The sequence below is a fragment of the Carassius auratus genome, unplaced genomic scaffold (genome assembly GCF_003368295.1).
Source record: "Carassius auratus strain Wakin unplaced genomic scaffold, ASM336829v1 scaf_tig00020109, whole genome shotgun sequence".
Lineage (NCBI taxonomy): Eukaryota > Metazoa > Chordata > Actinopteri > Cypriniformes > Cyprinidae > Carassius > Carassius auratus.
This window is the reverse complement of record NW_020525006.1, coordinates 292,013-308,852: the sequence shown is the minus strand read 5'-3', so window position 1 is coordinate 308,852 and position 16,840 is coordinate 292,013. Positions and strand designations below refer to the sequence as shown.

General features: G+C 36.9%; 2 protein-coding genes across 2 annotated transcripts; both read right to left on the bottom strand.

The window, feature by feature from the left end:
• Window positions 1-850: 850 nt before the first annotated feature.
• On the bottom strand, window positions 851-9,088 carry LOC113076356 (deoxynucleotidyltransferase terminal-interacting protein 2-like). The gene is made up of 7 exons (XM_026249001.1): window positions 8,949-9,088; window positions 5,556-7,414; window positions 5,256-5,397; window positions 5,034-5,129; window positions 4,250-4,414; window positions 1,489-1,598; window positions 851-1,335 (listed from the first exon to the last, which is right to left on the bottom strand). Exons 1-7 carry the CDS (start codon window positions 9,021-9,023, stop codon window positions 1,227-1,229), a joined length of 2,556 nt encoding a protein of 851 aa, XP_026104786.1. The 5' UTR covers window positions 9,024-9,088; the 3' UTR covers window positions 851-1,226.
• A 471-nt stretch (window positions 9,089-9,559) lies between these two features.
• On the bottom strand, window positions 9,560-14,102 carry LOC113076355 (glutamate--cysteine ligase regulatory subunit-like). Its single transcript, XM_026249000.1, has 7 exons — window positions 13,794-14,102; window positions 12,328-12,393; window positions 11,846-11,930; window positions 11,704-11,760; window positions 11,004-11,206; window positions 10,802-10,916; window positions 9,560-10,675 (listed from the first exon to the last, which is right to left on the bottom strand). Exons 1-7 carry the CDS (start codon window positions 13,914-13,916, stop codon window positions 10,503-10,505), a joined length of 822 nt encoding a protein of 273 aa, XP_026104785.1. The 5' UTR covers window positions 13,917-14,102; the 3' UTR covers window positions 9,560-10,502.
• Between the last annotated feature and the right edge of the window lie 2,738 nt (window positions 14,103-16,840).

Below are 16,840 nucleotides of genomic sequence, written 5' to 3'. Positions count from 1 at the left end.
CTGTTTAGTAGCTGAAGATCAAAAATTGTGAGATGTTTTTCAGCTGGAATTCTTTTAAAAAATCTTTGACGGTTTTGGAGGGAAATCTGCAGTTAGCTGTTAGAGTGGTGATCCAGCATCAGATGCTAATTCACAGGCTCCAATCTTCTTTCTTGTTTTAAAAATGTTTAAAGAAGAAAAATCTTACTTTCCATGAATCCAGATTGTTCCTCTGTTGTTTGTACTTGATTGTTGTCGTTATCTCGCTCTCTGTCTCACTTTTTGGTTTAATCTTTAATGATTTTTCAGGAGCTCATTTTAGAGTGGCTGATAGGTCTCACTCTCTCTCTCTGTCTCTCTGTCTATATATATGTATGTGTGTATGTATGTGTGTATATATATATATGTATACATGAGTATATGTGTATGTTTATATGTATATATATAATGGAATGCTACAAAATATTAAGGTATGTTTTCCACATGTAACATTTATAAATCAACACATAATCAATGGAACATGTCATATTGGTTGAGCTCCTGAGAGTGAGACTTGTATACTATTAAGGAGCTAAGGATAAATAATTGAATTTAATGTTTAGCCATTTCCTGCTAGCCTTGAAAATGTGAGCTTGTCATAGTTAAGTGGAACATGCAGTTATAAACTTTTATCTGACATTCCATAAACATTGTGTCCTGTCCATACTGCAGGCTTATTACTGGAGATCAACCTGTTCATTTAGACAATGGAACATTCTGGACTAAGAGCGGCTGCATACACAGGAAAGCCCCACAGAGCTTTGTTTGAGGATAGTCTGAGCAAAATCTACCATAAACTCAGGACAAAGCACCTGAACATAATGACCATAGATATGTTCAATCAGTCATTTAATGTTGTTGTCTATGTCTGGTAAATCAAATCAGGAAACAGTATCGGTAGTGGAAGCTTGACAATGTTAATTTTTTTTTTTCTTCCATTATGATAACAGCATTAGTAGAAAAGAAAAACACTACATTTTGGACTTAATTTACTGTGAATCCACAGTCAGAGTGGATCAATCTCGATCCATTTCTGAAAGAAAACTTCTAAAAAGTATAAAATCATTTTCTCTGTACAAGTTCCATGTTTTTTTTATGCAACGCAAATGATTATAATACTTAAAAAGCATTTTCAATCCATTGACATTAAAAAAATATAGTTGCCTTATTAGCAAAGACAGGAAAAAAACCTGATTTGCGTTATGCAACTATTTATTAATCTTCTTTTTGTGGAACATGTGCTTCTTTTTGTTCATCTTGCCAGCGCCATGTGCTGCTTTTTCTGCCATGATCTCTTGGTATTTCTTTTTGTTATAGCTGAAAAGAAAAGAGGTATTTTTGTAACATGACAATTAATTTAAAACAATGAGAACAATCAATAAAAAATATTTTAATACATTTTGAAATATATTCTTTAATCATTTATCTCAGTTAACTTCATATAAAAGCTAACAGCCACAGTTTTCTTACCTTCTAAACTCTGCGTCAGCAAGCAGCTCTTCCACAATGGTCCTTTTCCTTTGTTTCTTAGGGATTCTTGAACTATAAAAGTCTACTGGGTTGTCAACCACTGTACCAACCTGAAACAAAAAGAGCAAAACTTTAGTCAAAAGAATGGAACAATATGCCATTGTCTGCTTTCTTCAAACATGTATGCCTGTGGTTAACTGCAAAGTCAGTATTTTGATAACCATTGTCATTTTTCATTTTCAATTGTTTTTTTTCCATCTATGAACAATGGCTTTTTGAAAAGTTGCTTGAGGGGAATAGTCTGTTGCTGATAAAGACTCTCCAACCTAGGGCTGGGTGGTGTATCAAGTTTGTATGATATATATATATATATATATATATAAGCAAAGTGGTATGAAGCAAAGTTTACATCGATATACAATCGTTTGATATGAGCGCATCTCTATAATAGCGGAGGACACACAGAGTGAGCTACAGCAGGGAAAGAGCATAATTCAATTTGTCCTAAAAATGAGGCATGCTTTATATTAAGGGTTTTAAGATAACTCATAAGATATAGTTAACACCAGTGCTGCCTAGTAACTAACTGCATGTAATACAAAAATACTTGTAATTAGAATTAATTTAATCAAATTATAGTTAAATTATTATATGCTCAAGTACTGAATTGATTGATTCTCCCTAATTGCCTTTTTTATCTTTAAAATATTCCTTTCTGAAATAACCTACTGCATATACACTCACCGGCCACTATATTAGGTGCTTGGTAACACAAATTGTTAATTAGCCAATCACATGGCAGCAACTCAATGCTAGATGTGAGGAAGACGACTTGCTGAAGTTCAGACCGAGCATCAGAATGGGGAGGATAGGGGATTTAAGGGACTTTAAATGTGGAATGGTTGTTGGTGCCAGACACGCTGGTCTGAGTATTTCAAAAACTTCTGATCTACTGGGATTTTCACGCACAACCATCTCTAGGGTTTACAGAGAATGGTCAGAAAAAGAAAATATCAAGTGAGCAGCAGTTGTGTGGATGAAAATACCTTGTTGATGTCAGAGGAGAATGGGCAGACTGGTTAGAGATGATAGAAAGGCAACAGTAACTCAAATAACCACTCGATGCAACCAAGGTATACAGAATACAATCTCTGAATGCACAACACATCAAACCCTGAAGCGGATGGGTTGCAGCAGCAGAAGACCACACTGGATGCTGCTCCTGTCAGCTAAGAACAGGAAACCGAGGCTACAGTTCACACAAGATCACCAAAATTGGACAATCGAAGACTGGAAAAACGTTGCCTGGTCTGATGAGTCTTGATTTCTGCTGCAACATTCAGATGGTAGGGTCAGAATTTGGTGTAAAGACCATGAAAGCATGCATCCATCCTGCCTTGTCTCACAGGTTCAGGCTGGTGGTGGTGGTATAATGGTGTGGGGGATATTTTCCTGGCACATTTTGGGCCCCTTGGTACCAACTGAGCATTGTTTAAAGGCCACAGCCTACCTGAGCATTGTTTCTGACCATGTCCATCCCTTTATGACCACCATGTACCCATCCTCTGATGGCTACTTCCAGCAGGATAATGCACCATGTCACAAAGCTCAAATCATCTCATGCTGGTTTCTTGAACATGACAATATGTTCACTTTACTCAAATGGCCTCCAATTCACTAGATCTCAATCCAATAGAGCAGCTTTGGGATGTGGTGGAATGGGAGATTCGCATCATGGCTGAGCAGCCAACAAATCTGCACCAATTGTGTAATGCTGTCATGTCAAAATGGACCAAAATGTTTCCAACACCTTGTTGAATCTATGCCATGAAGAATTAAGGCAGTTCTGAAGGCAAAAGGGAGTCCAACCCGGTACTAGCAAGGTGTCCCTTATAAAGTGGCCAGTGAGTTAAATATACATCTTCCAGTTTTGTGGACATTCACACAAAGACCATTCAACATTTCAACATTGCATCAACTGCTGCTGAATACCTCCATTTATATTTCAATTATAAATCAGTGAGTTATCCATTTATTACTGTCTTTGGAAGGCTTTTGTAAAGGAGTTGGATCAAAAGCAATCAAAAAGTAGTCTGATCAGTCTGACAGATAGATGTACGGTTTTCCTCAATGCATAACTTACATTTTACAGTCTGTAAATGTTAGAAAGTCATGGAAATATTTCCATTTTGCTGTCAGGAGCCTCCTGCCTGCGATCCTCCGCTAAACTTCACAGACTTCAGCAAAAAGATTTGTGCGCCAAACAGAGAGCGCAATAAATGAGTCATATGATGAAATCTTAATGGAGTAATCAAAATATAATGAAATTAATCTATGCTCTTCTATTTATTTCATTTTTAGTTAGTGAATTGAACTGCTGTTTTAAAAATTTTGTTTTTGGATTGTAATGTTAGAATGTAATGTGATTTTAATTCATATTTTACACGACCTTGTTTCACTACATTTGTTTTCACTGCTTTTAATATAAACATTGATTTATTGGACAACACTGGGCAGCACATTAAAATAATAATATAAAACATCCGTCCCAATGTTGTCCAATGAAACAATGTTTCTATAAAAGCACTTAAAACAAATATAGTGAAATGTGTACATTTTTAATCCAATTAGAAAATAGATATATACAAAAAGTATATATATATATATATAAAATATGTATATACTCTATATCACATTTAAGCCAAAAAATGCAGAGATATGATTTTTTTTGGCCATATTGTCCAGTCCTACACCAACTAACCTGAAAGTACTTGGGAAATCCTTCTCTGTCGTTCTTCTTGTAGAAGCGCTTTGGATCCATGGCTGAGCGCATCTTCAGTGCCTTCAGGTCATTTTTGAGCTCTTCTGTTAATTCAGGAGCTCTCATGTTGAACCAGCCATCACCAGTCGTCTTTTCTCTTTCCGCCTGCATATGACAAATATCATACAAATAAGATTAGTACATTGCTTATAAAGTCCTGATTTAATCAAAACCATGAGAATTACAAATTTCATTAGTTAACACTACTGCTTATAATGACTTTGTCATCAGAAATGATAACCATTGATTGAGTATTAAAGATTTAAAGTGACAGACTACCGCTCAAGTTTTTATACAACATTTATGATCTACATTTTATACTACATTTATGATCAAAAATACTAAAATAGAAATGTTGAGAAATATTATCATTTAAAATTATGTTCCTGTATTTTAAAAAGTTATTTATTCCTGCAATGGCAAAGCTAAATTTTCACCAGCCATTACTCCGATTTTTAAAGCCAAATGATCCTTCAGAAATCATTCTAATATGTAAACATCTGTATAACAGTTACATAATATTTTTCTTTTCTGGGAACCATGATACATTTTTAAATAGACCTTTTTTGTAGCATTATAAATGACTGTAGTTACCAACCCCAAACCTTTTAACGATATTGTAAGTTTTCAAGATGAATTAAAGATTAAAAGTGTAAAACAGCTTTCCCTTCAAGGAGATACAAAATATGAGACCATAAATTACTACATGAACTGGTGTACCCACCTTGCGCTTGAGTTTAGCAGCATGTTTAGATTCACTGTATGGAGGCACGGCATCTTTCTTCTCAAAATCCGGAACGATAACACTCTTCTTCAGCAACTATACAATGAATACAATTTTTTTTTATGCCCTTTAGCTTAAATAAGCATTACAGCTGCACAAAAAGCTTTAAAATGTCATCAAATACAACCAATGTTTCATCCAGAATAATAAATGATTATTTACCTCATCAGGATCGTTCAGGTCCTTCTGGCTTTTTGAACTTTTGGAAAGACTCTTTGGCTTGTTGTTACCATCAAAACTGATGTACAAACCACCAAGTTCCTTCATTTTCAGACCTGTGTCAATGGCACTAGACAGCTGCATCCTAAGCAAGAAAAAAAAAAACAATTTGACATTTTCACACTAAATATAACTGAAATATTCCATATACATATTTAGTGAAGAGTATAAAAATATTTAAGCTCATATTTAAAAGTTTTGACTATTACAAAATCAACAACAGCAGAAACAAGAACAACTTACAGAGGCTTTTTGGGAGCAAATAGCACTTTTGAATCTTCGTCATCATCGTCGTCTTCATCCTCATCAACAAAATCCTCCTCATCCTCTTCCTCGGTTTGCTTGGAATCAACATAATACTGGTCCTCAGACTGTAGTCCAGGTTTAGTGTCTATAACAAACAGTCCGTTGCCGTGTGCCTCTTCTTCTCCTGACACCTGATTTCCATCGGGGCACATCACATCGTCATCACTCTGCACATCTTCAGCTTTATTTGAACAGCCTTCCTCCTCTGAAGACAGACCTTCATCAGCACTGTCTTCATCGTCACTGCTGTCGAGTAAACTGATCATTTGTTTCTGGGGAGGAGATTTCTTAGACGTTTCCTCTGTGATGGTCAAATTTGTTTCAGTGTGTGAGCTTGTAGAAGGGCCTTCAAGGTCACTTTCAGTTGTCTTAACGGTATCATTAGCTTCCTCATAAACAATCACACCTTTCTTTTCACAATCAACCTTGTCCTCATGCTGCTCAACCACAGCAGGTACAGGATCTTCTAGGGTGGGTTCTACCACACCCTCCTCTTGAAGTGTCAGTGTTTCAGTTCCACTGTCCTCCACCGGTTCAACATCTTGCATGCTCCTCTTGGGTTCCTGCATCTCAATGGCCTCAACCTGATCAAGAACTACAGTGGTATGTTCAGCTCCCTCCTCAATCATAGTGCACTCCTGAGCTTCACTGGTGTCCATGGTAATGGTGCTGTCCAGTTGATCTACTGTGTCTTCAGCTATATCTCCATCAGGTACTGGAATACTTTCATGATGAGGTTCAAGCCCCTCACCTGGTTCCTCAGGCATGGCAGCAGCTGTTGTAATGGTGTCACCTACATCAGAAGCCACTTTTGCTTTACTTCTTGTCCTGGTTACAGGAACCGCACGGCTACTACTTGCAGACCCAGTTCGGCTACTACAAGGAGTCCCCCTTCCTCTTTGATGGCTTGGGCTCCCCTGAGAGGTGCAGACATCAGTAGCTACCGATTCTGAATCAGATTCACCAACCAGAGTGTCAGGTTTGGGCTGACGCCTGGTGGATCTCCACGGACTCATGCTGGGACCAGACTTGTATCCATCAGAGTCATTTTTCTCATCATCTACCGTTTGGTGCCTACGGCTTCTCATCCTGGACACTGGAGAAGAAGGGGTGTCTGTGGTTTCCTCAAAGCTCAAAGGGATCGGCTCAGTCGGTTTTACCTTCTGGTTTCGTGTAGATCTGCGGACTACAGATCCACGTAGGCCAGAAACACTTGAGGAGCATGACTCTGGTTCAGATGAATCTGCTTCTGTGGAAGGAGCAGCAGTCTTCCGATGGCTCCTTGTTATTGGACGAGTGTCCATAGCTTTAGTGACAGATACAGTAGAACTGCATGACTCAGGCCCTGAGGGATCATCTTCATCATCCTTTGTGGCCTCTTTTGCAGCCGCTGTCAGAACACATTTCCTCAGGCTGCGCCGAGCTGTGCGAGAATGGGTTATGGACACCTCAGATGAGCAAGATTCAACTTCTGATGCCTCGTCCTGTACCGTGGGCTTCCCCCTGACCGCAGTTCTCCGTCGGGTTCTAGGTGTCACCTGTACTTCAGAAACTACAGAACAGCAGGACTCGGACTCAGAAACATCAGCTTCATGGGTAGAGTTTGGTTGCTTTTTGTCAGCAAGGAGACGTGTGGATCTTCTAATGTCACGAATTGGCAGACTTGCTGCGGAGGAAGAGGGAGTACTGTCATCCTTCAGCTCATCTGGCTGGGAGTCGCCAACAAATTCGGATTGAGACTGATTTTCTTCCATTAGCGTTCTTCGGCGTGTGCTTCTGGTTGAAGGAGTAGGCCGCTGTGAGAACAAGAACATTTGCTTTGGATTATTCAAGGACTACTTCGAAGAATTATTTTTAATAGATATTTGAATTGATATGCACTAAAATCTAAATACTAATCATACACGACCAATCAATTTACTAACCCAATCTGTAATATTACTTTAAGTTAGAATAATAGCTATTTAGTAAACAAACATTATAAAGTTATAGCTGGATTATTTACAAAACGAAAAGAAACTTAATACAGAAATAAAAGTAGACATTGCTCAGTGATGGACTGACAGTTTATAATTTAAAGGTTGCATAAGGTTTGTTTAATAAAGCGGCAAGCTCTCGCTCTCGCTCATAGCCCATACGGAAGGGACTTAAACTGTTATTCGTCAGCTGGCTGCAAAAGGGAGTCCATGTTAAATTGACTCTCCATGTTAAAATGCCCAAATTTAGAGCATAAAAAGCATGTTTACAGCCTGGTTCAAAAAATGATTTTGGTCTATATTGCTAATTTTGCCCTTCATGACAACTGTGAGGGGGTCATGGAACGCACTGGTGACCTATCATATCTGCGCGAACAGGGTGCGCAGAAGTATGGAAATGCATACATTGATAGGCAAGGTAGGGCAGCCAATCGTAGCCCTCGAGCCGAGTGCTAGAACTTTTTGAGAAGGGACTTTCAACCAGTGTTGCCAACTTAGCGGATTTGTCTCTAGATTTAGCGACTTTTTTCCAAAAAAGCGACTAGCGACAAATCTAGCGACTTTTTTTTTGACAGACCTTATTTATTCTCTGAGACTCTCCAGTACTGCCGAACGAGCACAAGCTCTCTCTCTCTCTCTCTCCCCCCAGGCAGCACGCGCACACGCATCTCTATCTGCCCTGTTCAGCGAGCAGAGAGGAGCAGCACTTTCAGTTAAAAAAAAGATATTCTGTTGCTTCTAACTCTATTTTACATACAAGTATAGCCGAAATCACAGTACAACCATTGTCTTAATCTTATGAACGCTTTTGAACCAAACTACCTACCCTGAATTTAAACATATTTATATTAATTACACATATTCTGGTATTTTTTTTTTTTCCACTAGGGATACTGCTTTAACAGTTCTACTTATATAACATAACCTAATGACATACATTTTTATCAGAAGGAGTGACGTTATTTATGGTCACTGTAAAGAAAACTAACATAATTCTAACATATATGGCGTGGGGTGGCTAGATGTCCTTCCTAACAGGAGCATCACACATGGTGAGACTGCAGACCAAAGCTACACGTGCAGCCTACCTTGTTTAGTAACATAAGTGCCAAGTGAAGGAAGAATGCAAAACAGGCGACATAAAAATATTAACGGACACCATTAGCTAATTGAATATGAACGTGATTTGTTAGTCCAACAGGCTTCACACACTTGCTCGGGCATGTGTGGACACATGCGGCGACTCATCTTTGCATTAAAGTACATACAACGCTGCAATTACAAGCACACACTGACGCTTGCGGAAAATATGTGGACTAATACTAACCTACTTTATAACACTAACGTTACATACCGTGGCTCCAGAGTTTTCATCGCTAGTATCTTTCACAGGGGAGCCCACGCGTGTTCCTCTCCTGGTGGCCACCATCTTGCCACTATAATGACTCTATACGCACTTCCGCTTTCGAGACGCGTGGCTACTGGAGTGCGCAGGCGTAACTAATCGATGCAAGAAAGCATCGCTGAGCAGGGGCCAGGTGCAGAAACAGACACCGAGTTTCTAATTTCATCAAATAATAGGAAGTCAAGAGGTAATCTGACTTACTTTTAGGATTCAAATTATACCATTCTCTCTTTTTATAACTGACTTTTTATGACTGACCAGTTTTGAAGAAAACATTTTGTATATGACTTTTTTTTAAGTCTAGTCTAAGCGGTTTATGCAACTGACCCCAGCTATGAGTGTGAGATTTGAGTTGCAAGTGATGATATGGATTTGTGTCTTGATTTTACCTTATAACCAGTTGTGCTCTTGACAGACACTATAAAAAATAATTAATTCATACATTCATTTATAATAATAATTATAAAGAAATTGAAAAGTAAAAACCTTTGTTTTCGCTAAGGATATTGTGTAACTCTAACATATATACACTGAAATGAATGAAATCCAATGCCAGTCCATGTTCAGTTTTCAATTCATCAGTTTATAAACCACATTAAAAATGTTTAACACAATATGGGAAAACAGTAATTACATGTACAGTACATAAAAGAAAATTTCTCATATATGATTGGTTCCAACAGAACAATCATCATTATAATTAATAAATAACACAGGTAAAAATATATATATTCTGACTTTTCGCTGGGACAAATTATTTTCCTTCAAGTGTGGAATTTATCATTGTTTTATATACAACGAATTAATGCCGTTCATGCCATGCATGATAACAGCCTCTCATACAGTTACATATTTGAAAATAAAATTTTTCTCAGATAAGCAAAGTATTTTGTTTACTATGGGATGCTAAAGAGACAAAATCAACCATTGACAACTGGTAAAAACATTTACTAAACATTCCAAGCAAAGCATCAATCAATATATATTAAATAAACTTAAAACACCAGCAGGGCTTAATATTTGATGTTCAATTTAGAATTAAGAAAAATCTACAACTATGTGGACCACTCTTTAAAAAGTGTGCAGTTAACATTTTAAAATTCAACAGATAAAAAATCTTCACCAAAATCAAAGGGGCAATGATTTACAAAACGACTTTTGGTATGTGAAGCATCTAAATCTGCTGTCCCATCAACCACTGTTTTATATTAAATTTTGACCCTTTTGATAAATACCAAGAATTAAACCACGCCAGGTCATAAAAGGTAAATAAAAAAATAAAAAAAAAAACAGACAAAAGAGGCACTTTGCATTTATCTACAAGAACAGACATCTTAATATTCTAAACCATGAGGGAAAATGAGTTGGATTAATTTTTTGTTCATTTGAAACTTCGAAAACTACCTGTAAATTATCCATCATAGATGTAGTAGCTCCCTGAATTAAGTGGAATAAATTTCAGTAAACGAAAAAAAACTAAAAACCCTGTTCAAAGTGGACATGTTAATGGTCGTTGCTCTTTTTAGCATGAACAATGTAGCCTTTTGCTTTAATGATGCCTCTGCTCTTGACAATGATGGAGTACCGTAAGACCCACTCCAGCCTCCAATTGGCTGCCTGGAGGTCCTTACTGCTCCCCTGCACTGCTTCCTGAAAGCCTGCTGCACTGATTAGCTCTAGACACAAAGAAAGATTGGCATCATTAGATTTGCTGTGCTGTTGCGCATTCTGTTTTATAATTAAACTGCACAGTCAGTTCATGCACAGTCATTAAGCGCAATGAATCAGCATAAAATACACACCTTTGGGGTCATTGTGCGTTAGCAATTGTATGTCGAACTCTTTAGCAAATGCAGTGAGGTCTGGAGGCATCACACAGCACGAGGCCAGATTCACCTGATTACTGCTCGGCTTTACCTGCATAGCATGAAAGAGCACCAAATACATTGTAAATTATACATTATGCTGTTATGTTGCAGAAAAAAATACACACTCATCGCAGACCTGAGCCCAGTTATAAAGCTGCTCTAAGAGAGTTTTGTCCAAGTCCGACGTGCCGATGGCAGCGATCTTCTGGCTATGCACAAGACTTTCCAGCTCCTCCCACAGAGGCTGCAGGTGGGTCAGTGTCTGCACCTCACCCTCGGGGAGAGGAGGTGGAGCAATGATCACAGAATCCAACTGAGATACACCTAATGAAAGACAAGCTGAACAACACAGAGAAGAGGAGAAGGAGGGTTATTGTCAAAACAATTGCATATTCACAAACAATGCCATTCAATTGGGCAAGGGTGCATTAATTCGATAAGTGTTATCATTACAAGTGTAATGTAAAGAGTTTTATATATTTACATATATTTACTATATATTTATTTCAAATAAATGATGTTCTTTTGAACTCTCTATTAATCAAAGAATCCTGAAATAATGTATCATGTTATATAACGTATATAAGCAAATTATCCAATTACAAATTATTATATTAATTAATTATGGATCATAATTAACATATAATGTGATACCTTTGTTTAGAGACTACTAATTTTAATATATTTCTTAGAGCTTTAACGTCTAAAATACCCTCTTGGTATGATCAATTCAGTTAGTTTAAGGTAAGAAAAAGTTATTATACATGATCAGTTTTAACTAATAACTAATTAATAATAATAATAATGTATATGGCATCACAATAAGCTGAATTTACCCATGTCCACTGCACTTCTGATGGATGAACGGTCCGACTCAGTGAGAAAAAGCTTTACTGTAAAGACATTTAAACATGTTTAATAACAAGCACATACACTGCAATAGCATTATTTCATGCACTAAGGATCAGTAATCCTCACCAGACACCTTCAGCTCCTCTCTCTCCTCCGGGGTGATGGCATCTGTGTTTTCTGAAACAGTACAGTCCAGAACACTAGGAAGCTCCTGAAGAAGAAAAGCAGAATTGCAAAACTTTGCTATCATGGAAAGTATCCAGTTAGTGGATTATGCATTATAGTTCCATATTTTTTTTTTTTGGCAATCTTGTGTCTATGAAATGGACTTTACTTTGCATCTGAAAACATTAGACACATTGTTAATGGACTGCCTGAAAGGAATGCATCAATAAGCCTTTACTCAAACCTTTACTCTCTACTTGCTGAGCTCTAAAGTAGATTCACCGACAATGGCAGAAAGAGCCGGAGCAGAGACACAGCGGACCCTTGCCATTAACAATCAACAATCAACAACTGTCTGATTACATCATGCAAAACTTTAACATGTCAAAAATGGCATTTGTTTAGCTTAAAGCTTTCTCACTGAGTGTCATGCAAGCTCTTACAGAATAAAGAGATGACGGCATTGTGGCAAACCACTCGCTCAATGTGTCTTGGATGCAGTCTTTAAGCTGTGAATTCAGAATAAAAATAAAAAAAACATGTTAAAACAGGCTACAATTCGAATATTATGAAACATAAAAACAACATTTCGGCAGCTTTCACTAACCATTTCTTAATATTCATAGGCAAAGACACTTTTGGCGCTGTAGGCTTTTTCAGAAAAGTTGAATATAAAAAAAGTGCATCATTTAATTATGGCTACCAATAGCTGGTAAAAGTGCATTAAATTCAAGGCATTGAAAAACACATATCTACCATTTACACCTGACCCTCAAGCACTCTCTCTTCTTTCTACTTGTTTTCTTTTTATTATAAAAAGTGTGTGTGTTTGTGTGTGTGTGTGTGTACAAAATTCATAAAGAGAAAAAAGTAACATGAAATAAAATGAAAAATATAGAAATGTCCTGTTATATACACTACTGTTGAGAGGGGAAAAAAGTCCCATCAATACATCATTAACATATTCTAGCATAATAATCTTCACATACACAACATTACTGATCCACTTGTGTGGATTTGAACAATAAGCTGCATTTTTACAATGTTTTTTTTAGAGAGGTTTTAGCCTGTGAATATAAAATGCACAGTAATTTGTTAGTTATCTGCTGAGATTCGAGAACTTTCTGATGAAAATCTACATCAGCATGACATTGCATCATCCTTTATTCCAGCATGTCGGGTCAGGCCAGGTCAGATTTAATTATGAACACCTCTATTATTAAGTGTTACTAGGCAAAAGCATTGCTTGTAAGCAACTATAACCCTGATCATTTGAACGTGAATGCAACAACAGTGCAATGCATTGCAATTTATCATACCACATTTTGCTTACAGTGGCATGTCATGAGCAGCACGAGGCAAACGAGCCACTGACGTCAATAATGGAAGAAGACGGATCTGTTATTGTGAGCCGAGTCGATCTTAATGAATCAACTGAACCGATTCCAAAGCTTTCGACTGTATGGTGGGAGTCATGCCGGAACATAAAGAAACATATCACCATTTTTTTTCGAACAGCAATGACAATATATCGAGGATATGGTTAATCATTACAAAATCCATATACAACACAAGTGTACACAAAATCCAGCGTCTACAACGCATAATTTAGAACCTATATTGAAAACATACGTATGATCTATTTTTAAACGTTCGTATATAATATGAAGAAATCCAAAAACACGAGTGGCGTCTAAAAAAAACGGTTTGGTGAATGAACCGTTCGCCGGAGCCGATGCTCAAAAAAGATTCGGACTTCACAAAAGCAACGACAACCGTATAAACATAAATATTGGGGTGACGGTGGCTAAACTCCTCCACCAAACAATATCATACTATAAAACATGCTATGCCTTTGCTGCCAAAATGGACCAAGATGCACTGAGCACCGCAGACTCATGTCACTTACCTCCTCGCTAGGTGAAGACGGACATTTCTTCTTAAGTCGACTGCGGTTGACTAAATTCCCCGTGTGAAGCTTCAGGGTTGTCGCGTGATTAAAAAGCAGCTTCGCATTTACATGAGGCTCCATTGCTCCGTAAAATCGGTGACTAGAAACAAGTGTTGTCTATATGTAATAATTAACCGTAGAATAGCCTCGGGTACAATTTCCCTCTCTCTCTCGAGTACACTAAACAGTGTAGTATGACTTTGCACTTGTAGTTCATTCAAGTAGAGAGGAGGTTAGAGCAGAGAGTTTCACGCACACATGGAAAACCTGGCGAGGATCAGCCCAAAGTGGATCGGATGAGTAATTTAAAGCTTTCTGAGGTCACTGTTATCCAACACAATATTCAAAGGACCCCATTCTTCAGTAATAACAAAGCTGCTTTCAACCTTGTTTATTTGTAGAGAAAAGAAGTGAATCATAAGAATCCCAAACATTAGGGTACTTTAAGTATCTGTTCATTTTCATCAATGAAAACAATTGAAGAGACAAACTAAAATAAGAAAATTTGTTTCAGCATTTTAATAAGTTATATTACTTTATAATAAAATAAAAAAATGGTATATTATTATCTTATAATTAACTTATAATAAAATGATACTAAATAATTATAGAATTTTAAGCCATATTGGAGCATAGTGAAGCCCTGCCCATGGGAGAGAACGATTAAGAGCCATTTTACCTGTTATGCTTTGTCATTATGACAGAGCAAGCATTATTACAGTATATATGTTTAGTTATTATCACTGTGACAGCAAGCCGCTTTTAATAAACTTTAAAAATTAAAGGTTAATATATATATATATATATATATATATATATATATATATATATATATATATATATATATATATATATATATATATATATATATATATATATATTTATAAGAAAACTATTAAAGCAAAGTTCCCCCAAAGAAAGACACTGACAGTGAGTAAAATGAGGGCATTAACATTGCAGACAGTCTTCCAGATGTGGCCTTCTTCAATACTGGTGAGTTTCCTTTCCAGAACCTTCTGTTCCTCCTCACTCATCTCTTGTTTAGCCACATGGGAGAGACCACAGCCACATTCCAGCACGTTTCCACCATGCAGGCGTATCCTCATCCGACCCCTCTGACTCTGTAGTGCTTGGAGCAGAGCCTGCTGTTTGGGACCCTCTAGCCCAGGGGTTTTCCAGCTCTACACATTCCTTCTTAATGTGCCTTGACCACCAGGTCAAACGAACGAGCTAAAAATAAATATTAGTGTTATAGTAGCTCAATTTAGTGTGTGATACTTTAGACCTTCAACTAACTATAGTTAACCTTGTAAGTACATGTCAACTACCAGTCTTTGGAGTATTAGTAGTCTGCTTAATATCTGATACTTTGTGATGGTCCCCGAACAGACATTCTACTGACTATAAGTAACTTTGCAAATATGTCAACTTATTCTACTAACCCTAACCGTAAGTAAGATTACATACAGTTGCAAGTTAAATAAGAATTAGTTGCAAAGTTACTTAGTAGAATGTCTAAAGTGGACTATCGAAATAAAGTATATCAGTAAATAAATAATACATCACACATTCTTTCTTTCCTGTTTTTAATGGCAATAAAGAAATGAAAGTCTCATTGGGTATGTAGCATTTATCTCCTTTTTGTAAGTTTTGTAAACAAATTGATAAAGAATTATTTAAATGTGTATGTATGTGGATTGCGGTCCATATTTAAATGTTGCTCTGGAATAGGTGCAGTGCAGAGGGTGACAGCTGTGAGGATCAGAGCTGTCAGTGCAAGCAGGATGAGAGCAAAATACAGGTAGTGCACATCTTTCAGCAGGGCAGGACACATGTCTTTTTCTCCGCATGATGGGGTGCTGTACACAAATTCCATTACCATCCTCACAGTGCCCACCTAGTCCCACCATCAAACCCCAAAAGGCACTCTGTGCAAGTTAAAGAAAACCTTTTACAACTTATTAAAATAAATGCATCAAGTGTTATAGGCCGTTTAATTTTCACTTTATTGCATGGGCACAAGAAAAAGGTTTATTAATTAACCTGTTCATTTACTCACCCCCAGAAGATTGCAATAATGCACACTGTGGTGATGGGAGGTGCCAGGAAGCTAGTGATTGACCGAATGTAGTCAAAGAGCTGTCCACTATTAGCTGTTGGAATCACTGGAATCCAAACAAAACTCAGGGCCACTATATAAAAGGAACACCGTGTGGATGTAAGTAAACAACAGCAATTAAGACCCATTAGACACTGACAGTTTGTATATCTCATAGCAAAGTTCAAATTGTGTCTTTATCACCCCAAAACAGGTCAACAAAACCACCCTGATGTGGTTAAACCACTTGGTTGAATTGGTGGTGGACTGGTTCCACTTTCGATGTAGCTAGTTTGTATGCATGTAATGACAGCATTCACTTATTTTAGATACGTTTTCAGTTTACTTCTGAAAAATATGTTCAAAAAAAATGTACGTTTCGGGAAAATTAAGAGGAACATCATTGTAGCTCCGTAATCTCTGTTGTTGGAGTCAACATATTTGATAGGTTTTGCATTTTTTTTTATTCGTACAGGAGCATTATAGGCTCTTTCTCACTACACAAATTATTTAAATGAGGCATTTTATAGGCACTTAAAAAGTACTTTGAAATATGTTTTCCTATATTTAACTTATCAAAATCAAATAAATCGAAATCTAATAACTATAGAGACAAAATAAAATATTTATATCATAATATCTATTATAATTTATCACATATATAATATAAATGTAAATATTGTATTATAATATAATAATACTATTGATGCTATTTAGAATAATTGTTTGTTTATTAACATTTTCGCTAGAAATTGTTTTTGTTAAAATGATCATAATCGACAGAAAATATCAACTAATTAGAAAAATCACACATCTGATTATTCCGGGTGGGGGGGGGGGGTCATAAGGTTGTCCTACCAACTGGCATGAGCTCCAAAACTAACATTATTAGAGCAGCCAACACTGT